Raw genomic sequence first — 25,403 nt, forward strand, 5'->3', positions numbered from 1 at the left:
ATCCGATACTTTATAAATAGAGATTTATTTCAAAATAAATATCTCTGAGCGTTTCTAACGGATTCCTTTATATACAAAGTGTTAATTTGCTTGTCCTACAATAAATATCACCACAAAGCATGTGCCCCCCCCCCGTATTGATTAGAGACTTTGGGAATTGCCCAGAGTCAGGTTAAAGGCTGATTGTTTGTGTCCCTGAGACTGTAAATATCGGGCGGAGCAAGTACAGACTAAAGTGCATTCTCTTACTCCCCCCCCCCCACAAATATATACAGGAATGTACATACAGTTAGAAGAGAAATAATTCTGCCCCCCCAGATTTAAAAGCTTATGTGAGAGGGAACTAATTACAAATATACATCTGTACATGGCCACTAGGGGGCGTCTGGTCCCTGCGGTGCAACTGCTGCTCCCGGCGCAGAACAGTCACGAGGTGGGGAGGCCGGTGGGGGTCAGTTCAAACCTACAGTGAGAGAGAGAGGGGAGAGACATGAGTAAAGTGAAACATGGGGGGGGGGGACTGGGTTACACTGCAGCGCCCCTGGGCTGGGGGGGGGGCCACGTTCTACTGCAGCGCCCCTGGGCTTGGGGGGGGGGGGGGGCACATTGTACTGAAGCACCCCTGGGCTGGGCGCCCCTCGGCTGGGGGGGGGCATTGTACTGAAGCACCCCTGGGCTGGGCGCCCCTTGGCTGGGGGGGGGCATTTTACACTGCAGCGCCCCTGGGCTGGGGGGGGGCCATGTTACACTGCAGCGCCCCTGGGCTGGGGGGGGGGGGCATTTTACACTGCAGCGCCCCTGGGCTGGGGGGGCATTTTACACTGCAGCGCCCCTGGGCTGGGGGGGGGGGCACGTTACACTGCAGCGCCCCTGGGCTGGGGGGGCCACGTTACACTGCAGCGCCCCTGGGCTGGGGGGGCCACGTTACAGTGCAGCGCCCCTGGGCTGGGGGGCACGTTACACTGCAGCGCCCCTGGGCTGGGGGGGGGGCCACGTTACACTGCAGCGCCCCTGGGCTGGGGGGGGGCCACGTTACACTGCAGCGCCCCTGGGCTGGGGGGGGGCCACGTTACACTGCAGCGCCCCTGGGCTGGGGGGGGGGCATTTTACACTGCAGCGCCCTGGGCTGGGGGGGGGCCACGTTACACTGCAGCGCCCCTGGGCTGGGGGGGGGCATTTTACACTGCAGCGCCCCTGGGCTGGGGGGGGGGGGCATTTTACACTGCAGCGCCCCTGGGCTGGGGGGGGGGGGGCACCTTACACTGCAGCGCCCCTGGGCTGGGGGGGGGGCCACGTTACACTGCAGCGCCCCTGGGCTGGGGGGGGGCATTTTACACTGCAGCGCCCCTGGGCTGGGGGGGGGCCACGTTACACTGCAGCGCCCCTGGGCTGGGGGGGGGGCCACGTTACACTGCAGCGCCCCTGGGCTGGGGGGGGGGGCCACGTTACACTGCAGCACCCCTGGGCTGGGGGGGGCCACGTTACACTGCAGCGCCCCTGGGCTGGGGGGGCCACGTTACACTGCAGCGCCCCTGGGCTGGGGGGGCCACGTTACACTGCAGCGCCCCTGGGCTGGGGGGGCCACGTTACACTGCAGCTCCCCTGGGCTGGGGGGGCATTTTACACTGCAGCACCCCTGGGCTGGGGGGGCATTTTACACTGCAGCACCCCTGGGCTGGGGGGGCATTTTACACTGCAGCACCCCTGGGCTGGGGGGGCATTTTACACTGCAGCGCCCCTGGGCTGGGGGGGCATTTTACACTGCAGCACCCCTGGGCTGGGGGGGCATTTTACACTGCAGCACCCCTGGGCTGGGGGGGCCACGTTACTGCGTCTCTTAGTCACCAGCCATTAAAACCCCCCAAAAATATATTTACCATTTGGTGAATCCCTTGACCAGATCATCACATGACAAATCCACCAGCACCTGAGGGGGAGAGAAAAGGGGGCAATAAATGGTTTCAGCATGGACAGTGGGGGCAGAGGGGTAATGTGGCACCTACTCACTCCCACCCCCAGTACAGATACCCCAGGCACGGTGCCAGCAGGTTAAAGGCTCCCAGTTCTCCCAGTGAGGGGTGGGTAGAAGGGCAATGTCCTGTTGGGTAACTAGCACCAACCTGGGCACATACCTGGGGGAGTAGTGAGAGCTGCAGTACCAACTCCCACCCACAGAGGGTGCTGTATGTCTGTCCCATCTATAACTCCCTCACTATGAAAGGGTCAGTTCACCTTGAAATTAACTTTCTTTATGATGTAGAATTGATATCCTGAGACAATTTGCAATTAGTCCTCATTTTTTATAGTTTTCCACTTATTTAGCTTTTAGTTCTGCAGCTCTCTGGTTGCTAGGGTCTTGTTTACATTAGCAACCAGGCAGTGGCGTGAATGAGAGACAGGAATAGGAGTAGAAAAGGGACCAAATAAAGAGATAAGGATTAAAAGTAACAATAACAATAAAACTGGAGCCTCACAGAGCAATAGGGTTTGGCTGCCGGGGTCAGTGACCCCCATTTGAAAGCTGCAAAGAGTTCAAAAACTATAACAAATAAATAATAAAGACCAATTGAAAAGTTGCTGGGAACAGTACATTGTATAACATAATAAACGTTAACCACCCCTATAAGTCAGCTGGTTGCTGGGGTCATTGTGCCTAGCAACCTATTCCTCAGGGAGAAGCAGTAAATAAATGGCTGTAGGTGGCACTGAGCCGGCGAGTTCTGCCCAGACAGGGGGCAGTTACAGGGTTAGAGAGGAATCTGCCCCGGGTCCCTCGGCACCGGCCAATCACCCACCTTCCCCAGTTCCTTCCTCTCGTGGGAGCCGAAGCCCCGGTTGTTTTTCACGGCAACGTCCAACATTCGCTTTTTGGCTTCTTCCTGCGACACCAGGAACTCGAACCTGCCGGGGACCAATGGGAGAGAGCGATGGGCACGGGGGGCAATTAAAGAGACAGAGCTGCATAACTGGATCATGTACCCCCTGGGGGCAGAGCAGGGGGGTATCTATGTCCCTATGTGCACCCCCACTTCCCAGCACCCACCTCTCGTTATACTGGGGGTTCAGCGTCTTCCTCTTCACCGACGTCTTCTTGCGGCCGGACCACTTCCTGTCGGGGAGCAGGTAGATCCGCACGTAGGGGTCGGCCCCGTTGCTTGAGCACTGGATCAGGTTCCTGTGGGGGGGGGGGGCAGATACCTGGGGGTTAGGCAAGTGGCCTAAAGGGGCCCATATCTGGGGTAATTAAGGGGGCACCTACCTGCAACTGTTGATAAGGACGACAAGGCAGCGGCGCAGGGAAGCGTAACGCACAGAGACCTCAACCTCTCCCGTCATCTCGCTGGGCCACCTGAAACACAAAGAGACCGTCACAGAGACAGTCAGAGAGACATGCCCCCCCCTGACCTACCTGTGCCCACACTTACTGCCCCCAAGTGCAACAGAAATTTAGAGAATGAGGGCGGAGTTTAGGTAGCTGAGTGTATCTGGATAGGGGCGTGGCCTAACACGATTAATCAGATGTAACAGCGGCGTTTCCATAGAGACAGTAAGGGGGTGCCCTGGGCCCATCTTCTGCCACCCTCACTGCTCCCCCTTATGAATAACGTGCCGGAGCCTCACCGCTTGTCGTTCGGGTCGAACACAGAGGAACCAATGGAGTTGAGGGAGAGGAGACTGGGCGCAATTCTTTCCAAGGGCTTTAGGCTGGGAGTGTGGGATTCTGGGACGGCTCCGGTGCTGTTGGGGTTCTGGTTCGGTGCTGGGTTTGAGCTGGAGGTGTTTGCTTGCTGGGAGGTGGTACTGATGCTCTCCTTGCGTTCCGCCTTGGGCTGCTGCACAGTGTGGTTCTGTTGGGTCTGATGGGCCTGGTGATGGGCCTGGTGGGACTTCCCATGGGATTTGTGCTGCTGGGACTGGGCCCGCTTGATAGAAACCGGACCTTGTTTGAGGGAGTTGATTCCAGTGTAAATACTTTCTGGTTCTGGTGCCTCTACGTGTAGAACCTGGGGCAGTAACAAGAGAGTCAGTGAGCTGGCTGTGTGGTACTGTCCCTTTAAGCACGCTAAGTGCCACCCCCTAACGTGACTGGCACCCTGTAACCCCGCCCCCATGGGCAAATTCTCACTCTCAGGACGATTTTCATCTTGATGGTGCTGTTGGGCCCAGAGTTGGCGAGTGGGAACCTCTGATCCGCTGTCAGTTCCTCGTTGCCAAGCAACCGGTGCAGGGGCAGGTCCAACATCCCCAGGGCGCACTGGCGCTCGCTGTCCTTCACCTGTAACAGCAGGTTAGTGAGACCCCCATAGGTACAGACATAAGGTCTATTTGCCCCTGTCAGGGGGAAGGTGGGGCAGGTAGGGGGAAGGTGGGGCAGGTAGGGGGAAGGTGGGGCAGGTAGGGGGTAGGTGGGGCAGGTAGAGGCAGGTAGGGGGAAGGTGGGGTAGGTGGGGCAGGTAGGGGTAGAGGTAGGTGGGGCAGGTAGAGGCAGGTAGGGGGAAGGTGGGGCAGGTAGAGGTAGGTGGGCAGGTAGAGGCAGGTAGGGGTAGGTGGGGCAGGTAGGGGGAAGGTGGGGCAGGTAGAGGTAGGTGGGGCAGGTAGAGGTAGGTGGGGCAGGTAGAGGCAGGTAGGGGTAGGTGGGGCAGGTAGGGGGAAGGTGGGGCAGGTAGAGGTAGGTGGGGCAGGTAGAGGCAGGTAGGGGTAGGTGGGGCAGGTAGGGGGAAGGCGGGGCAGGTAGAGGTAGGTGGGGCAGGTAGAGGCAGGTAGGGGTAGGTGGGGCAGGTAGGGGGAAGGCGGGGCAGGTAGAGGTAGGTGGGGCAGGTAGGGGTAGGTGGGGCAGGTAGGGGGAAGGTGGGACAGGTAGGGGGAAGGTGGGGCAGGTAGAGGCAGGTAGGGGTAGGTGGGGCAGGTAGGGGGAAGGTGGGGTAGGTAGGGGGAAGGTGGGACAGGTAGGGGGAAGGTGGGCAGGTAGAGGCAGGTAGGGGTAGGTGGGGCAGGTAGGGGGAAGGTGGGGTAGGTAGGGGGAAGGTGGGACAGGTAGGGGGAAGGTGAGGCAGGTAGAGGCAGGTAGGGGTAGGTGGGGCAGGTAGGGGGAAGGTGGGACAGGTAGGGGGAAGGTGGGACAGGTAGGGGGAAGGTGGGACAGGTAGGGGGAAGGTGGGACAGGTAGGGGGAAGGTGGGGCAGGTAGGGGTAGGTGGGGCAGGTAGGGGGAAGGTGGGACAGGTAGAGGTAGGTGGGGCAGGTAGGGGCAGTACTGTACCTCCAGGTGGAGATGTTGCATGTGGACGTCCTGTATAAAGAAAGCGAAGGCCTGACCCCACACCGGCTCCGTGCTCCCTGTACAAGTCTGGGGGGAGAAAGGGGCAACAAGAGTCATTGCCATGCGGCCCCCCAACTCGATAGATGATCCCTAAACCTCTAACAGGGAAACCTACCCATGAGCCTCTGCTTTCATTACATTCTGTACATTACCCAAGGCCCGCCCCTTCCCATGCTCTATGGATTACCCGAGGACCACCCCTTCCTGTGCCCTATACATTACCCAAGGTCCACCCCTTCCTGTGCCCTATACATCACACAAAGCCCACCCCTTCCTGTGCCCTATACATTACCCAAGGCCCGCCCCTTCCTGTGCCCTATACATCACACAAGGCCCTCCCCTTCCTGTGCCCTATACATCACACAAGGCCCGCCCTTCCTGTGCCCTATACATCACACAAGGCCGCCCCTTCCTGTGCCCTATACATCACACAAGGCCCGCCCCTTCCTGTGCCCTATACATCACACAAGGCCCGCCCCTTCCTGTGCCCTATACATCACACAAGGCCGCCCCTTCCTGTGCCCTATACATCACACAAGGCCGCCCCTTCCTGTGCCCTATACATCACACAAGGCCCGCCCCTTCCTGTGCCCTATACATCACACAAGGCCGCCCCTTCCTGTGCCCTATACATCACACAAGGCCGCCCCTTCCTGTGCCCTATACATCACACAAGGCCCGCCCCATCCTGTGCCCTATACATCACACAAGGCCCGCCCCATCCTGTGCCCTATACATCACACAAGGCCCGCCCCATCCTGTGCCCTATACATCACACAAGGACAACCCCTTCCTGTACCCTATACATTACCCAAGGCCCGCCCCATCCTGTGCCCTATACATCACACAAAGCCCGCCCCTTCCTGTGCCTATACATCACACAAGGCCCGCCCCTTCCTGTGCCCTATACATCACACAAGGCCCGCCCCATCCTGTGCCCTATACATCACACAAAGCCCGCCCCTTCCTGTGCCTATACATCACACAGATCTCTGGGTCACATGGTCTCACCTTGCTTTTGACGCTCTTCTTGCCCACAGACATCAGGACGTAGGAGTTGGGGTCCTTATCAGTCTGTACAGAGAGAGGCGGAGTCAGTGGGTGTTGCTGCCCTCCCCAGTAGGGAACTATCCCAGGAATCATGACATCAGATCCTCATCCCAAACCAGACCTTACAGTACAAGGGAAGCCCCGACACCCCACTTTCAGGCAGTGCAGTAATGAGACCAGTGGTGCTGCCATAGGGATTCCCCCCGCCTGTTTATAGAGAGGAGGTGCAGGAACTTGCCTGGGGCCTATACAATGTGCCCCCCCCCCCTTGCCATATTAAGGGCCCCGCCCAGTGCCACACAAGGCCCGCCCAGTGCCACACAAGGCCCGCCCAGTGCCACACAATGCCCCGCCCAGTGCCACACAAGGCCCCGCCCAGTGCCACACAAGGCCCGCCCAGTAACACTCTCACCTTGGTGTAAGTCATGTGTCTCTGCTTCCTCGTCGTGTACTCGCTGCTCGAATACTCAAAGTGGTTCCTCTGGGGGTGCAGGGAAACAGGGGGTTAAACACATGGGGGGGGGGCAAAGGGAAGAAACCATTTATATAGCGGGGGGGGGGGGGCAGATACTGACCGGCAAGGCGCTGGCGCTGTCCAGATACACAATCAGCATCGCTGTGGATATTCCGCCCTTGGCCTACAACAGAGAGGTGCAGTTCAGCCACAAACACTTATCTGGGTAAGAGATGGAGGGCAAGAAAGAGAAACCCCAGGGGGTAAATAGGTTGGTATAAAGAGGGGGTGGGGGTAGTTGGGGGAGGGAGGCTGCTATTGGGGGCCACAGTCGGACAGACACAGGTAAGTAGTTGGTACCGGGGGGGGGTAGTTGGGGGAGGTAGGCTGCTATTGGGGGCCACAGTCGGACAGACACAGGTAAGTAGTTGGTACCGGGGGGGGGGGTAGTTGGGGGAGGGAGGCTGCTATTGGGGGCCACAGTCGACAGACACAGGTAAGTAGTTGGTACCGGGGTAGTTGGGGGAGGGAGGCTGCTATTGGGGGCCACAGTCGGACAGACACAGGTAAGTAGTGGTACCGGGGGGGGGTGTTGGGGAGGGAGGTTGCTATTGGGGGCCACAGGTTCGACAGACACAGGTAAGGTAGTGGTACCGGGGGGGGGGAGTTGGGGGAGGGAGGCCTGCTATGGGGGCCACAAGTCGGACAGACACAGGTAAGTAGTTAGGTACCGGGGGAGGGGGGTAGTTGGGGGGGGAGGTTAGCTATTGGGGGCCACAGTCGGACAGACACAGGTAAGTAGTTGGTACCGGGGGGGGGGGGTTAGTTGGGGGAGGGAGGTTGCCTATTGGGGCGGCCACAGTCGGACAGACCACAGGTAAGTAGTGGGTACCGGGGGGGGGGTAGTTGGGGGGAGGGATGGTTGCTATTGGGGGCCCCACAGTCTGGACAGACACAGGGTAAGTAGTCTGGTACCGGGGGGGGGTAGTTGGGGGAGGGAGGTGCCTATTGGGGCCACTAGTCGGACAGACACAGGTCAAGTAGTTGCGTACCGGGGGGGGGGGAAGTTGGGCCGAGGGAGGTTGCTATTGGGGGCCACAGTGAACAGAACAGGTAAGTAGTTTGGTACCGGGGGGGGGTAGTTGGGGGAGGGAGGTTTGCTATTGGGGCCACAGTCGGACAGACACAGGTAAGTAGTTTGGTTACGGGGGGGGGGGTAGTTGGGGGAGGAGGTTGCTATTGGGGCCACAGTCGGACAGACACAGGTAAGTAGTTCGGTACCGGGGGGGGTAGTTGGGGGAGGGAGGCTGCTATTGGGGCCACAGTCGGACAGACACAGGTAAGTAGTTGGTACCGGGGGGGGGGGCTCACCTCAGACAGTTTTTCAGACTTGGGCAGAAGCGAGAGCCACTCGAGCCTCAGATGCACCGACCCGCTGGGCACGTCACTCAGGGGGAACCACTGGGCACAGAGAGAGGGGCTTATTCCAGTAACCATAGCAACCAACCAGAGGGGCTTCTCCAACAGGACCAGCACCCACTTATCCACACTGTTCCCCTGACCCAAAGGTCCCCCCAGGTCCCACAGCTCCGATCACTTACCTCGTCCACCACCCGGTCCTGCATGACTCCCTCCAGGCCAATAACGAGGCTGCAAGGAACAGGGGGGGGGACGTTACATACACTGGGCGCAACCTAATCCCTCCCACTAACCCCCAACCAGGCAAGCTCCTCCCTCCCACAAACCCCTCCCAAGGAAGCCCCTCCCTCCTATAAACCACTCCCAAGCAAGCTCCTCCCTCCTAAACAAGTTCCTGCCTCCCACAAACTCCCTCCCAAGCAAGCCCCTCCCTCCCAAACAAGCTCCTCTCTCCCACAAACATCCTCCAAAGCAAGCTCCTCCTCTCCCTCCCATAAACCCCTCCCAAGCAAGCTCCTCCCTCCCAAACAAGCTCCTCCCTCCCACAAACATCCTCCTAAGCAAGCTCCTCCTCTCCCTCCCATAAACCCCTCCCAAACAAGCTCCTCCCTCCCACAAACATCCTCCTAAGCAAGCTCCTCCTCTCCCTCCCATAAACCCCTCCCAAACAAGCTCCTCCCTCCCACAAACATCCTCCTAAGCAAGCTCCTCCTCTCCCTCCCATAAACCCCTCCCAAGCAAGCTCCTCCCTCCCACAAACCCCCAAACCAACTCACCTGCCCAAAAAGTCATCCTTGTCTGGGTCTTCATCGTACAGGTCGACCTCGAGGTCCTGCCCGGGCACCTCATGCACCACAAACTGCCGGGGAGACACAGAAGGGGGCGCTATTGTATGGGAAACATCAGCCCAAGGGCAACACAGGTGGGAGGTGGAGGAGCGAGTGACAAAGCTACCAAAGCCGCCCTTCTGCCCCAGTATCATTTATACTCAGTGCCTCCCCCACACACAGACTCCTAATCATCTGCTTCACTTCTCATTTAAATCCCTAAAGCTCTACTTCCCCTTTAAATCAATTCTAATTACCACTAGCTCTTTAACATTGCCCAATCAGAGTGCAGTTTGGTTTCTGACCTCATACATCTCGCCCAATCAGAGTGCAGTTTTGTTTCTGACCTCATACATCTCGCCCAATCAGAGTGCAGTTTTGTTTCTGACCTCATACATCTCGCCCAATCAGAGTGCAGTTTGGTTTCTGACCTCATACATCTCGCCCAATCAGAGTGCAGTTAGGATTCTGACCTCATACATCTCGCCCAATCAGAGTGCAGTTAGGATTCTGACCTCATACATCTCGCCCAATCAGAGTGCAGTTAGAATTCTGACCTCATACATCTCGCCCAATCAGAGTGCAGTTAGGATTCTGACCTCATACATCTCGCCCAATCAGAGTGCAGTTAGAATTCTGACCTCATACATCTCGCCCAATCAGAGTGCAGTTAGGATTCTGACCTCATACATCTCGCCCAATCAGAGTGCAGTTAGGATTCTGACCTCATACATCTCGCCCAATCAGAGTGCAGTTAGGATTCTGACCTCATACATCTCGCCCAATCAGAGCGCAGTTAGGATTCTGACCTCATACATCTCGCCCCACTTGGGGTTGAGGTTCTCCTTGATGGTTCTGCTCTTGAAGTTCTGGTTGCCGATGCGCAGGACGGCGTAGGGGTCCGACTTGCCCCGAATGATTCCCTTCAGGTAATTGTCTTTGGGGATCAGATCTTCCGCCTCGATGAGGTGAAGGCGCAACACTCCCTGCAACGCACAAAGGAGATCCCTGATTGGCTCTGAGCGTGGGGGCTATTCAGCTAAAGGCCCCACGGTATTCTTATTGGCTACTGCAAAGGAATGGCCCCCCAGGACCTCAAATCCCCCAGGCCCTCCCCTCAGATATTGCCCCACTGATCCCAGAACTACCCCTGTGCCCCTCCCCCAGCTATTACCCCACTGATCCCAGTAATACCCCTGTGCCCCTCCCCCCAGCTATTACCCCACTGATCCCAGTAATACCCCTGTGCCCCTCCCCCAGCTATTGTCCCACTGATCCCAGTACTACCCCTGTGCCCCTCCCCCCAGCATATTTGCCCACCACTGATCCAGTTACTACCCTGTGCCCCTCCCCCCCAGCTTATTGCCCCACTGATCCCAGTACTACCCTGTGCCCTCCCCCCAGCTATTGCCCCACTGATCCCAGTACTACCCCTGTGCCCCTCCCCCCAGCTATTGCCCCACTGATCCCAGTACTACCCCTGTGCCCCTCCCCCCAGCTATTGCCCCACTGATCCCAGTACTACCCCTGTGCCCCTCCCCCCAGCTATTGCCCCACTGATCCCAGTACTACCCCTGTGCCCCTCCCCCCAGCTATTGCCCCACTGATCCCAGTACTACCCCTGTTGCCCCCCCCCAGCTATTGCCCCACTGATCCCAGTACTACCCCTGTGCCCTCCCCCAGCTATGCCCCACTGATCCAGTAATACCCCTGTGCCCCTCCCCCAGCTATTACCCCACTGATCCCAGTAATACCCCTGTGCCCCTCCCCCAGCTATTGCCCCACTGATTCCAGTAATACCCCTGTGCCCCTCCCCCAGCTATTGCCCCACTGATCCCAGTACTACCCCTGGGCGGTGCTTACGTGGGGCAGGGGGAAGCGCAGTTGGGCGGCCTGGACTTGGCTGCTCAGTGGGACGGTGAATCTATTGGGCAGAACCAAGTGGGACGCGATCATATCGACAATCATTGAGTCCGAAAAGTCACTGAAAGAGAAATGATTGGAATTTATTAACTTGTTCTTGATTGGCAGAACTGGAAAGGGGGCGGGCCTTACTAGGAATGGGTGGGGCTAAATAGGAGGAATGCTGGGAAGTAGAGAAATAAACAGCCAATAACCCCCCCGAGCCCCCAGTATAATAACTGGAACTTGTTCCAATTGCCAGTCTGTCAGGGGATGCTGGGAGTTGTAGTACATTGATGTGAAAACAATACGGGTGAATAAAGCTGAGAGGAAAGGGGTCCCTGTGCCCAAGAGCTTACATTCTGACAGAGAACAGGCCCCAGGGTAAATAAGCCCCTTTATGCCCCACATCCCATTTGCCCTTCTATTATACCTTCCAGCCCATTGTTACTGCACTTCCCTCCGTATCCTAGCAACCCAGGAACCGGGGCAGAAAGGTGAGGGGCCCCCCAGCTCCCCCCGAATGAGTATAAACTTCCCACAATCCTTAGCAGGTCCGTCTGGATTCTTCCCACAATGCCCCGGGGCAGCTGCACAATCTCTCCCCCCCAATCAGAGTCCAGGTGTGGATTTCCCAGGGGCGGAGCCAAATGTGCTTTATTGGCAGGAGGATCCCAGTAGAACCAGTTGCTCCGGTTCTGCCCCTCCCGTCGGCTCATTGTCCCTGTGGGGAACCGGCCCAGTGCCCTACACCTGCCCAACTGCAGATTATACCCCTGGGCGGGGCTGCCATACTGCCTCTCTGGGTTATTTATCAGTCTGGCATTTACTTCCCCTGTAGAACATCAATCCCACAATGCTCAGCAACCCTCCCTGTGCTTATGGGGCATCCCCGGGTGTCAGGGGGGCAGCAAAGGGCAGAAACTATAATGGCATCTACCCCTAAAGCTTCAGACCCGGCTGCAGGAGAGAGCACAGGGAGCCTGGGGCAGTTGTGGCTCCTCAGGGGGCAATTGCCCCATTTCTCTACAGCAAATAATGAGTTTGCATCAGTGAAATTCTACCCCCGGGGCAAAGAACAATCCTTTGGTGAATGCCCCTGGCGAGTGGGGCAATTGTTCCATATTATCTGTGTTCTGGATCCATCCCTCAAAGCTTAACCCGACATGTTCCGCTCAGTCCAACTAATGGTTCCGTTCACTTTGCTTGGCACCTGCCCGACACCAACCCCATGAAACCTGGGTGCCCTGAGCCCAGTTGTATAAAGGTTCTGTCCAACTTAATCTGCTTGGGTGCCCAGAACCCAACTCTGTGCCGCTTGGGTGCCCAGAACCCAACTCTGTGCCGCTTGGGTGCCCAGAACCCAACCCTGGCCGCTGGTGCCCAGAACCAACTCTGGCCGCTTGGGTGCCCAGAACCCAACCCTGGGCCGCTTGGGTGCCCAGAACCCAACTCTGTGCCGCTTGGGTGCCCAGAACCCAACCCTGTGCCGCTTGGGTGCCCAGAACCCAACTCTGTGCCGCTTGGGTGCCCAGAACCCAACTCTGTGCCGCTTGGGTGCCCAGAACCCAACTATAACAGCACTGGGGGCAATAAGGAAGGTACCTGACTCCGGGGATTTCCAGGACGTTGGTGAGTCCGGTCCAGTTGATATCCAGGTGCTGAAATACAGAAACATCACATTCAGGGTTGGGGGTCCCCCCCCCCATTCTGTCAGATCTGCCCCATTGCCCCTCTGGATGATGGGATACCCAGGCCGCTGAGGATGATGGGATACCCAGGCCGCTGAGGATGATGGGATACCCAGGCCACTGAGGATGATGGGATACCCAGGCCACTGAGGATGATGGGATACCCAGGCCGCCGAGGATGATGGGAACCCCGCTGAGGATGAATGGGATACCCAGGCCGCTGAGGATGATGGGATACCCAGGCCACTGAGGATGATGGGATACCCAGGCCACTGAGGATGATGGGATACCCAGGCCGCCGAGGATGATGGGATACCCGAGCGCTGAGGATGATGGGATACCCAGGCCGCTGAGGATGATGGGATACCCAGGCCGCTGAGGATGATGGGATACCCTGCCCGCTGAGGATGATGGGATACCCAGGCCGCTGAGGATGATGGGATACCCAGGCCGCTGAGGATGATGGGATACCCAGGCCGCTGAGGATGATGGGATACCCGAGCGCTGAGGATGATGGGATACCCAGGCCGCTGAGGATGATGGGATACCCAGGCCGCTGAGGATGATGGGATACCCAGGCCGCTGAGGATGATGGGATACCCAGGCCGCTGAGGATGATGGGATACCCTGCCCGCTGAGGATGATGGGATACCCAGGCCGCTGAGGATGATGGGATACCCAGGCCGCTGAGGATGATGGGAATACCCAGGCCGCTGAGGATGATGGGGATAATCCCGAGCGCTGAGGATGAATGGGATACCCAGGCCGCTGAGGATGATGGGATACCCAGGCCGCTGAGGATGATGGGATACCCAGGCCGCTGAGGATGATGGGAACCCAGCCGCTGAGGTGATGGGTACCCAGGCGCTGAGGATGATGGGATACCCAGGCCGCTGAGGATGATGGGGATACCCAGGCCGCTGAGGATGATGGGATACCAGGCCGCTGAGGATGATGGGATACCCTGCCCGCTGAGGATGATGGGATACCCGAGCGCTGAGGATGATGGGATACCCGAGCGCTGAGGATGATGGGATACCCTGCCCGCTGAGGATGATGGGATACCCAGGCCGCTGAGGATGATGGGATACCCTGCCCGCTGAGGATGATGGGATACCCTGCCCGCTGAGGATGATGGGATACCCAGGCCGCCGAGGATGATGGGATACCCGAGCGCTGAGGATGATGGGATACCCTGCCCGCTGAGGATGATGGGATACCCGAGCGCTGAGGATGATGGGATACCCTGCCCGCTGAGGATGATGGGATACCCTGCCGCTGAGGATGATGGGACCCCTGCCCGCTGAGGATGATGGGATACCCTGCCCGCTACCCAGGGCCGCGAGGATGATGGGAATACCCCGAGCGCTGAGGATGATGGGATACCCGAGCGCTGAGGATGATGGGATACCCAGGCCGCCGAGGATGATGGGATACTGATCGCTGTACTTACCGGCCTCTGGATGAAGAACATGGTGACTGCCCCCACAAAGGGCAGATCGGGCAGGAGTGGGGCGAGAATGACGCGCAGGGTCCCGTGCAGCTGAACAGAGAGAATAAATCACAGTCAGTACCGATTGGGTCGGGTCACAGAACCCCCCCCCCCCCCATTACGTGCTACTTGGACCCACCTGGACCCCCTTCACTCCGGCCTTGCACATCTTCTTCACCTCCACGTTGATTTCCACGTCTCCATTGTAACTAAACAGACACAGGCAGGTCAGGTCTCTCCGCGCTCAGGAGTCGGAACCTACAGTGCACTCAGCTATAGCCCCTCCCCCAACTCCCTCTCCTATAGATCTGCTGGGGGGGCTCTACTGCATTACAGGGGGCAGGGAGTACTAATACAGGGGGCAGGGAGTTATTGCTGGGAGTACTGATACAGGGGGCAGGGAGTTATTGCTGGGAGTACTGATACAGGGGGCAGGGAGTTATTTGCTGGGAGTACTGATACAGGGGGCAGGGAGTTATTGCTGGGAGTACTGATACAGGGGGCAGGGAGTTATCGCTGGGAGTACTGATACAGGGGGCATGGGAGTTATTGCTGGGAGACTGATAACAGGGGGCAGGGATTTCGTTATTGCTGGGAGTACTGATACTAGGGGGGCCAGGAGTTCATTGCTGGGAGTACTGATACAGGGGCAGGGATTTATTGCTGGAGAGTACTGATACAGGGGGCAAGGGAGTTATTGCTGGGAGTACTGATACAGGGGGCAGGAGTTATCGTGGGAGTACTGAATACAGGGGGCAAGGGAGTTATCGCTGGGAGTACGATACAGGGGGCAGGGAAGTTATCGCTGGGAGTACTGATTACGGGGGCAGGGAGTTATTGCTGGAGTACTGATACATGGGGGCAGGGAGTTATTGCTGGGGAGTACTGATACAGGGGGCAGGGAAGTACGATAGCAGGGGGCAGGGAGTTATTGCTGGGAAGTTACTGATACAGGGGGCAGGGAGTTAATTGCTGGAGTCTGATAAGGGGGCAGGGAGTTATTGCTGGGAGTACTGATACAGGGGGCAGGGAGTTATTGCTGGGAGTACTGATACAGGGGGCAGGGAGTTATTGCTGGGAGTACTGAATACAGGGGGGCAGGGAGTACTGATACAGGGGGCAAGGGAGTTATTGCTGGGAAGTACTGATACGGGGGCAGAGGGAGTTATTCGCAGGGAGTACTGAATACAGGGGCAGGGAGTACTGATCAGGGGGCCAGGGATGTTATCTCGCTGGGAGTACTGATACAGGGGGCCAGGGAAGTACTGATACAGGGGGCAGGGAGTTATGCTGGGAAGTACTGATACAGGGGGCAGGGAGTTATCGCAGGGAGTACTGATACAGGGGGCAGGGAGTACTGATACAGGGGGCAGGGAGTTATCGCTGGGAGTACTGATACAGGGGGCAGGGAGTTATTGCTGGGAGTACTGATACAGGGGGCAGGGAGTTATTGCTGGGAGTACTGATACAGGGGGCAGGGAGTTATCGCTGGGAGTACTGATACAGGGGGCAGGGAGTTATTGCTGGGAGTACTGATACAGGGGGCAGGGAGTTTATTGCTGGAGTACTGATAAAGGGGGCAGGGAGTTATTGCTGGGAGTACTGATACAGGGGCAGGGAGTTATTGCTGGGAGTACTGATACAGGGGGCAGGGAGTTATTGCTGGGAGTACTGATACAGGGGGCAGGGAGTTATTGCTGGGAGTACTATAACATGACTGTAAGAGAATCACTTTATGGCGTTTCCGTGGCTGGGGGCAATTACACTGTTTAGTGGCAGGGGCAATAAACTGGAGGAGAGAGGGGGATGGGGGAGCCCAGACACTGACTGCCGCCCCACCCAGGTGCATTCTGGGTACCAGATGACAGTTCAGAGCAGTTTAGTGAATAATTGATGGGCAATTGAGGGAGCGATTGTCTCAGCAGCGCCAGCGGGTCCCCGACTCTATGGGCCCCATTGTGTGTATGGTTTGTCCCACCCCTGTCTCCCCACCCCCACCTGTAACCCTTTATTCTCCAGCCTCGGGGGCCAATGTGTGTATAATGCACCTGTGGGTGGGGGGGCACGGTGCCAGGTTGGTGCCAATGTAACCGGGCAAATAGATATATAGAAAGGGCAGTGTGTGTCTTCCAGAACCGGAGGCGCCCCCCAGGCATGTCGGGGGGGGGGGAGACGCCATATTTATGTCCCAGTGCCCCATGAACCAAAGAGTGCAAGCTCTGCAGGCCGGGAAATATCTGTAACCTTGTTATGGGCTAAGGGGGCCCATAGACTTCTTCCAACGACACCCCCAATTCAGTATAATGTGACCCACAATATGGAATCTGCAGCTCCGTATCAGGAATGTGCCCCAATGGGTCTGTAGGGGGGTAACAGCAGCCTCGGCTTTGCCCCATAACTGGCCAACCCACTAAGTGCTCCTGGCACTGTGCCATTGGCCACTGTTGGCCGACTGGGGGGGCAGAACGACCCAATTAGCCCCCCCACCCTGGAACCCACCCGTCAGCCAGAAACCACCCAGAACCCTCAGGCCTTCTCTGCAGAACTGGAACCAGGGAGGGGGCACAATAGGGGCGCAGGGGGCACAATAGGGGCGCAGGGGGCACAATAGGGGCGCAGGGGGGCACAATAGGGGCGCAGGGGGGCACAATACGGGGCGCAGGGGGGCACAATAGGGGCGCAGGGGGGCACAATAGGGGCGCAGGGGGCACAATAGGGGCGCAGGGGGCACAATAGGGGCGCAGGGGGGCACAATAGGGGCGCAGGGGGGCACAATAGGGGCGCAGGGGGGCACAATAGGGGCGCAGGGTACCCACCTGAGCTGCAGGTCCAAGATCACCTCCCGCTTGTCCACATTCTTCGTGTAGGATTTCACCCCATTAATCCGGGGGAACTGAGAGCAGGAGAGAAATCCTGTAATTAAATCTCATCTCTACTGGGTCTCCCTTTCCTGCCCTGGCGCCGACCCACCCACGTACCCACTGGCGCCGACCCACCCGCGTACCCACTGGCGCCGACCCACCCGCGTACCCACTGGCACTGACCCACCCAAATACCCACTGGCGCCGACCCACCCGCGTACCCCACTGGCGCCGACCCACCCGCGTACCCACTGGCACTGACCCACCCGCGTACCCACTGGCGCCGACCCACCCGCGTACCCACTGGCACTGACCCACCCAAATACCCACTGGCGCCGACCCACCCGCGTACCCACTGGCGCCGACCCACCCGCGTACCCACTGGCACTGACCCACCCAAATACCCACTGGCGCCGACCCACCCAAATACCCACTGGCGCCGACCCACCAGCTGACCCAACCCCGCGTACCCACTGGCGCCCACCCGCGTACCCACTGGCGCCGACCCACCCGCGTACCCACAGACGCCGACCCACCCGCGTACCCACTGGCGCCGACCCACCCGCGTACCCACTGGCGCCGACCCACCCGCGTACCCACTGGTGCTGACCCACCCGCATACCCACTGGCGCCGACCCACCCGCGTACCCACTGGCACCGACCACACTTGCCATTACCTTCTCTCCTAAGTGGACCTTGGTGAAGGTGAAGGCCTTGAGGTGGGCACTGCTGGACCGGACCAGAGGTTCTACCTTATCCTGGAACATCTTCTCCACGTACATCCCGATATAGGGCCACATCTGCCCCACCACCTGATCCCGAGGGCAGAATAGTCACTGTGAGTCTGTGCCCCCCTGCACCCCCAACCTGTGTGTCACCCAGTCATAGTGCCACGTGTACCAACCTGCAGGGTCCCCGACCCCCAACTCCAGCGCCCCCATGGGGCAGAGTACAAGCAGGGTATAGAGACCCTAAATACTAAATATTGCGCCAAGAATCATGTACCCCCCAAGCTAAGGATTAACCAACCCTCCCAGTACCCCCAGTGCCCAGCCTGAAGCCCAGTTAGGGGGGGATTTGTGCCCTGGGTACCCCTGGAACTATAGCGGGGTGACTGTTACCCCAATGTTTCTATATATCTGTAACCTTGTTATGGGCTAAGGGGGCCCAGCCTGAAGGCCAGTTAGGGGGGGATTTGGGGTGAGTGCTTATTTGTGCCCTGGGTACCCCTGGAACTATAGCGGGGTGACTGTTACCCCAATGTTTCTATATATCTGTAACCTTGTTATGGGCTAAGGGGGCCCAGCCTGAAGGCCAGTTAGGGGGGGATTTGGGGTGAGTGCTTATTTGTGCCCTGGGTACCCCTGGAACTATAGCGGGGTGACTGTTACCCCAATGTTTCTATATATCTGTAACCTTGTTATGGGCTAAGGGGGCCCAGCCTGAAGGCAAGTTAGGGGGGGATTTGGGGTGCTAGAATGCAATTGTAATGATAGGGGGCAGGGGGATCAGGTTATGGGGGTGTAAGGGTGCCCCTGGTAGAATTACAGCTCTCTAGGATCAATTATTGCCCCACTAGGGAGCTTTTTGCCCCACCCCCCACACTACAAGGCAATAAAGCACCAGTACCTTTACATTAGTCAGGGTATTATTGGGGGGGATTGGGGTAACTCAGAGGTGGGGCACTAATTAATGCCTCTCGTTAGTTCAGGGGGAGGAGTCTCACCTTATTCAGCCACTCGACTCGCTCCACATCCGGAAAATTCACCTGAAATTAGAAAACACAGAGAATGTTACTAACAGCCCCAGTGATACCCCCGTACCCTGGCACAGCCGCCCCAATAGCCCCAGTGATACCCCCGTACCCTGGCACAGCCGCCCCAATAGCCCCAGTGATACCCCCGTACCCTGGCACAGCCGCCCCAATAGCCCCAGTGATACCCCGTACCCTGGCACAGCCGCCCCAATAGCCCCAGTGATACCCCCGTACCCTGGCACAGCCGCCCCATAGCCCAGATACCCCCGACCCTGCACAGCCGCCCCAATAGCCCAGTGAACCCCCGTACCCTGGCACAGCCGCCCCAATAGCCCCAGTGATACCCCAGTACCCTGGCACAGCCGCCCCAATAGCCCCAGTGATACCCCCGTACCCTGGCACAGCCGCCCCAATAGCCCCAGTGATACCCCCGTACCCTGGCACAGCCGCCCCAATAGCCCCAGTGATACCCCCGTACCCTGGCACAGCCGCCCCAATAGCCCCAGTGATACCCGTACCCTGGCACAGCCGCCCCAATAGCCCCAGTGATACCCCCGTACCCTGGCACAAGCCGCCCCAATAGCCCCAGTGATACCCCCGTACCCTGGCACAGCCGCCCCAATAGCCCCAGTGATACCCCCGTACCCTGGCACAGCCGCCCCAATAGCCCCAGTGATACCCCCGTACCCTGGCACAGCCGCCCCAATAGCCCCAGTGATACCCCCGTACCCTGGCACAGCCGCCCCAATAGCCCCAGTGATACCCCCGTACCCTGGCACAGCCGCCCCAATAGCCCCAGTGATACCCCCCGTACCCTGGCACAGCCGCCCCAATAGCCCCAGTGATACCCCCGTACCCTGGCACAGCCGCCCCAATAGCCCCAGTGATACCCCCGTACCCTGGCACAGCCGCCCCAATAGCCCAGTGATACCCCCGTACCCTGGCACAGCCGCCCCAATAGCCCCAGTGATACCCCGTACCCTGGCACAGCCGCCCCAATAGCCCCAGTGATACCCCCGTACCCTGGCACAGCCGCCCCAATAGCCCCAGTGATACCCCCGTACCCTGGCACAGCTGCCCCAATAGCCCCAGTGATACCCCAGGGTAAGTTGCTGACAGTACAGTACATGGGGCCCCCATAAGGGGCAGACAGAGAGCAGGAACCCCCCAGGGGGGCAGTTAGAGGAACATTTCCATATATAAACACAATCATTTCCCATGATTCCCCTGCTCCCAGGAAGAGCCAATAGGAGGCCCCGGGCAGTGACAGGGAGTCGCGGGGCCAGTTGGGCAGGTTACAGGCCCAGACACGAGTCGTTAGTCCTTAATGTGTAACGAGCAAACGGCGTCCCAGATCCTTCCTTTCATCTCTAACAACAGCGATGCCCCGCCCACTGCCCCGCCCCCGGGCCCCAATACCTCTATAAATAGCCCAGGACCAGCCCCATGGGGGCCAATGTAGCCCCCCCATTCTCCCTAAATCTCTGGGTCCCACTAATGCACCGGTGCCCAGATGGTTCTGCAGAGCTTACAGTCTATCTGGAACAATGCCCTGTATACCCCTCCCCGGGCAATAAACCGTATTTACAGCCCCCTTCCCATGATGCACTGAGGCTCCTTCCTTTGCAGAACCATAAACTCCAGCAATTTGCCCCACTGCCCCCTGCTAATACCCCAGCCTCTCATGCAAGTCTGTGCCAGTAATGCTGCGGGGGCAGAATGGGGTGCCCATAGGGGGGGCCGATTCCCCTTTGCCCCCTGTGGGACCCGTCACTTCCAATCAACACAAAGCTGGACCCTCCCCAGCCGACTCCATATCCTACTTCTCTGCTCAGTTACCCTTTAATCCTGCTGCCCATTAACAGTCATACGGCATATTGGGGAGTTGTATCAGGAGTCAGAACCAGCAGTGCAGGGAAGGGAAAGGGACAGACACAGTGACAGTTACACATAACTATAAACCCAGTGAGAATGAGGGATGAATGGGTATTGGGGAGTTGTATCAGGAGTCAGAACCAGCAGTGCAGGGAAGGGAAAGGGACAGACACAGTGACAGTTACACATAACTATAAACCCAGTGAGAATGAGGAATGAATGGATATTGGGGAGTTGTATCAGGAGTCAGAACCAGCAGTGCAGGGAAAGGAAAGGGACAGACACAGTGACAGTTACACATAACTATAAACCAGTGAGAATGAGGAATGAATGGGTATTGGGGAGTTTGTATCAGGAGTCAGAACCAGCAGTGCAGGGAAGGGAAAGGGACAGTGACAGTTACACATAATATAAACCCAGTGAGAATGAGGAATGAATGGATATTGGGAGTTGTATCAGGAGTCAGAACCAGCAGTGCAGGGAAGGGAAAGGGACAGACACAGTGACAGTTACACATAACTATAAACCCAGTGAGAATGAGGGATGAATGGATATTGGGGAGTTGTATCAGGAGTCAGAACAGCAGTGCAGGGAAGGGAAAGGGACAGACACAGTGACAGTTACACATAACTATAAACCCAGTGAGAATGAGGGATGAATGGATATTGGGGAGTTGTATCAGGAGTCAGAACCAGCAGTGCAGGGAAGGGAAAGGGACAGACACAGTGACAGTTACACATAACTATAAACCCAGTGAGAATGAGGAATGAATGGATATTGGGGAGTTGTATCAGGAGTCAGAACCAGCAGTGCAGAGAATGATGGATATTGGGGAGGTGCTTAGAGAGCACAGTGGGGGTTAGAGTTCGGGGAAGCCGGGGTGACACTGGGGCTCAGAGTGGGGGGGGGGGGGGGTTGGTTCCCAGTATAATTTGCAGCAGTGCAGTAAGTGGCTGACACACTGGGGATAATTATGACGTTAGTAAATCCCGTAGCGCTGAGCTGACACTCGCGCAGCATTTCTCGCATTTCTATGAGGGAGTCACACCCCGCGCTCATCCGCACTCACATTCCTAAAGGGGAACTAAACCAACAGCCAATCAGTGACGTAACCAGAGCAGTAACTACCCCGACTGGGGGCAATAAATACTGCCCAGAACTCTCACCCCAAATGGCAGTTTCCCACAGTGCCAAAAAGAACCCCCGGGCCCCGTATGGATGTGGGTTTATTTGCCCCCCACATAACCGGACTCGGTCGCTGGTTGGGCTCACAGGGGGCAATAGTGTCTGTGATCACATGACTGTTTCTATCCAATGAAATGAATGGTATAGGAAGCCCCAGAGCTGTGGCCCCCGGAGGCTCAGACTGGCGGAACCACTGGGACCATTTGATTGGATAGAACAGCTGAGTGGGAAGGTCAGTACCAGGGGGCAAATGGGGCACAAGAGGAAAGTGGGTCGGTCAGTGGGTCAGTACCAAGTACACGGGGGGGGCTCTTACTGAGATCAGGAGACTCATTGGGGGCAGTTACACCCCGAGTTATTCCCTATGGGGGGGCCCAGCTGTTTAAGGGACAGATGATTCAGGGCAGTTGGGGAGTTTATTGCCCATAGTGATGGTGCCAGGGGGGCATGATAGGGGTACTGAGCAGCACCGGGTATAGAGTGGTACTGAGTATAGCAATAGCGAGTGTGTCTATACACAGGGGTGCTGGGGAGGAAGGTACCGGGGTGCTGGGGAGGAAGGTACCGGGGTGCTGGGGAGGAAGGTACCGGGGTGATGGGGAGGAAGGTACCGGGGTGCTGGGGAGGATGGTACCGGGGTGATGGGGAGGAAAGTACCGGGGTGATGGGGAGGAAGGTACCGGGGTGCTGGAGAGGAAGGTACCGGGGTGCTGGGGAGGAAGGTACCTGGGTGATGGGGAGGAAGGTACTGGGGTAACAGGGAAGGTACTGGGGTAATGGGTAGGAAGGTACCAGGGTGCTGGGGAGGAAGGTACTGGGGTGCTGGGTAGGAAGGTACCTGGGTGATGGGGAGGAAGGTACCTGGGTGATGGGGAGGAAGGTACCGGGGTGCTGGGGAGGATGGTACCGGGGGGGTGGGGAGGAAAGTACCGGGGTGATGGGGAGGAAGGTACCGGGGTGCTGGAGAGGAAGGTACCGGGGTGCTGGGGAGGAAGGTACTGGGGTAACAGGGAAGGGTACTGGGGTAATGGGTAGGAAGGTACCAGGGTGCTGGGGAGGAAGGTACCGGGGTGCTGGGGAGGAAGGTACCAGGGTGCTGGGGAGGAAGGTACCGGGGTGCTGGGGAGGAAGGTACTGGGGTGCTGGGTAGGAAGGTACCGGGGTGCTGGGTAGGAAGGTACTGGGGTGCTGGGTAGGAAGGTACTGGGGTGCTGGGTAGGAAGGTACTGGGGTGCTGGGTAGGAAGGTACCGGGGTGCTGGGTGGGGGTATTGAGTGGGGGTACGGGGGTACAGGGGTGCTGGGTAGCAAGGTACAGGGGTGCTGGTTAGGAAGGTACTGGGGTGCTGGGTAGGAAGGTACCAGGGTGCTGGGTTGGAAGGTGCTGGGTAGGAAAGTACTGGGTGGGGGTACTGAGTGGGGGTACTGGGTGGGGGTACAGGGTGGGGGTACAGGGTGGGGGGTACAGGGGGGGTACAGGCAGGGTGGAGGTACTGGGTAGGAAGGTACAGGGGTGCTGGGTGGGGGTCTGGGGTACAGGGGTGCTGGGTACTGAGTGGGGGTACCGGGGTACCAGGGTGCTGGGTTGGGGGTACAGGGGTACAGGACTCACCCAGGCCGGCAGTTGCTGCAGGTAAAGCCCCCGGGTCACCCCCAGTTTCTCGTTCTCATGCAGGTCCCATGCCGCTTGGATTCGGGCCAATTTGAACTTTTTGTTCCGGGTCCAAAACATCCACAGGAAAAGTCCGAACAGGAGCCAAGTGGGACTGAGCCCGAACCGGCCGCACAGATACACGGGGAACAGGTACAGAACCGCCCGCAGCACCGGCCGCCCCAGCCCGTATAGCGCCTCCGCCAGCGCCTCCCCCGCACCCCCCTGCCCCGGGTCCCTGGGCCCCTTCTCCCCCCCTGGGGGGTCCCTGAGCCCCTTCTCCCCCCCTGGGGGGTCCCTGGGCTGTGGCCCCGCCCCCTGGGGCTTCTCCGTCGCTTTCGGCTCATCGGGTTTCTTATCAGTCCCCTGCGGAGCCTGTGGCGTCTGCCCCCCGGGGTCCCCCTGAGCCATTCCCGGGCGTCTCCGGACTGTCACTTCCCCGGGTGTCGGTCTCTTGGGTGTCACTTCCTTCGGGTGTTTGTCTCTGAGCAGCTGGAGCCGCCGCATCTCCGCTCATTACCGGGGGGCCCGACCTGCCCAGGTACCTGCAGCCCCGCCCACAACCGCCCGGACACGCCCTGCTGGGGGAGGGCAACTGGGACTGACAGTGCGGCATCCGGGAAGGGACAGAGGGGGGGGGGGCCCTAAACTTTATATACAGATTGGGGTGTCACTGTCGGGCAGAATGGGCCCCTAAACTTTATATACAGATTGGGGTGTCACTGTCGGGCAGAATGGGCCCCTAAACTTTATATACAGATTGGGGTGTCACTGTCGGGCAGAATGGGGCCCCTAAACTTTATATACAGATTGGGGTGTCACTGTCGGGCAGAATGGGCCCCTAAACTTTATATACAGATTGGGGGGTCACTGTCGGGCAGAATTGGGCCCTAAACTTTATATACAGATTGGGGTGTCACTGTCGGGCAGAATGGGCCCCTAAACTTTATATACAGATTGGGGTGTCACTGTCGGCAGAATGGGCCGCCCTAAACTTATATACAGATTGGGGGGTCACTGTCGGGCAGAATGGGCGCCTAAACTTTATATACAGATTGGGGTGTCACTGTCGGGCAGAATGGGCCCTAAACTTTATATACAGATTGGGGTGTCACTGTCGGGCAGAATGGGCCCCTAAACTTTATATACAGATTGGGGTGTCACTGTCGGGCAGAATGGGCCCTAAACTTTATATACAGATTGGGGTGTCACTGTCGGGCAGAATGGGCCCCCTAAACTTTATATAGCAGTTGGGGTGTCACTGGGCACCTAAACTTATATACAGATTGGGGTGTCACTGTCGGGCAGAATGGGCCCCTAAACTTTATATACAGATTGGGGTGTCACTGTCGGGCAGAATGGGCCCCTAAACTTTATATACAGATTGGGGTGTCACTGTCGGGCAGAATGGGCCCCTAAACTTTATATACAGATTGGGGTGTCACTGTCGGGCAGATGGCCCCTAAACTTTATATACAGATTGGGGTGTCACTGTCGGGCAGAATGGGCCCTAAACTTTATATACAGATTGGGGTGTCACTGTCAGGCAGAATGGGCCCCTAAACTTTATATACAGATTGGGGTGTCACTGTCGGCAAGAATGGGCCCCTAAACTTTATATACAGATTGGGGTGTCACTGTCGGGCAGAAGGGGCCCCTAAACTTTATATACAGATTGGGGTGTCACTGTCGGCAGAATGGCCCCTAAAACTTTATATACAGATGGGGTGTCACTGTCGGGCAGAATGGGCCCCTAAACTTTATATACGATTGGGGTGTCACTGTCGGCAGAATGGGCCCCTAAACTTTATATACAGATTGGGGTGTCACTGTCGGGCAGAATGGGCCCCTAAACTTTAATATACAGATTGGGGTGTCACTGTCGGGCAGAATGGGCCCCTAAACTTTATATACAGATTGGG

The 25,403-nt window shown here is 57.9% G+C and overlaps 1 protein-coding gene across 1 annotated transcript; it reads right to left on the reverse strand.

Moving 5' to 3' along the window:
* Positions 1 to 6: 6 nt before the first annotated feature.
* On the reverse strand, positions 7 to 23,968 carry esyt3 (extended synaptotagmin protein 3). The gene is given in 23 exon segments (NM_001011364.1): positions 7 to 463; positions 1,878 to 1,927; positions 2,796 to 2,901; positions 3,044 to 3,175; positions 3,260 to 3,349; positions 3,622 to 4,004; positions 4,127 to 4,276; positions 5,260 to 5,346; positions 6,331 to 6,393; positions 6,782 to 6,850; positions 6,945 to 7,007; positions 8,195 to 8,284; positions 8,425 to 8,473; positions 9,019 to 9,101; positions 9,879 to 10,055; positions 10,933 to 11,053; positions 12,577 to 12,632; positions 14,116 to 14,205; positions 14,294 to 14,363; positions 16,971 to 17,047; positions 17,693 to 17,827; positions 18,742 to 18,783; positions 23,443 to 23,968. Coding segments are annotated over 23 exon segments (2,670 nt in total). The 5' UTR covers positions 23,893 to 23,968; the 3' UTR covers positions 7 to 426.
* Positions 23,969 to 25,403: the final 1,435 nt, after the last annotated feature.

The sequence above is a fragment of the Xenopus tropicalis genome, chromosome 9 (assembly GCF_000004195.4).
Source record: "Xenopus tropicalis strain Nigerian chromosome 9, UCB_Xtro_10.0, whole genome shotgun sequence".
Lineage (NCBI taxonomy): Eukaryota > Metazoa > Chordata > Amphibia > Anura > Pipidae > Xenopus > Xenopus tropicalis.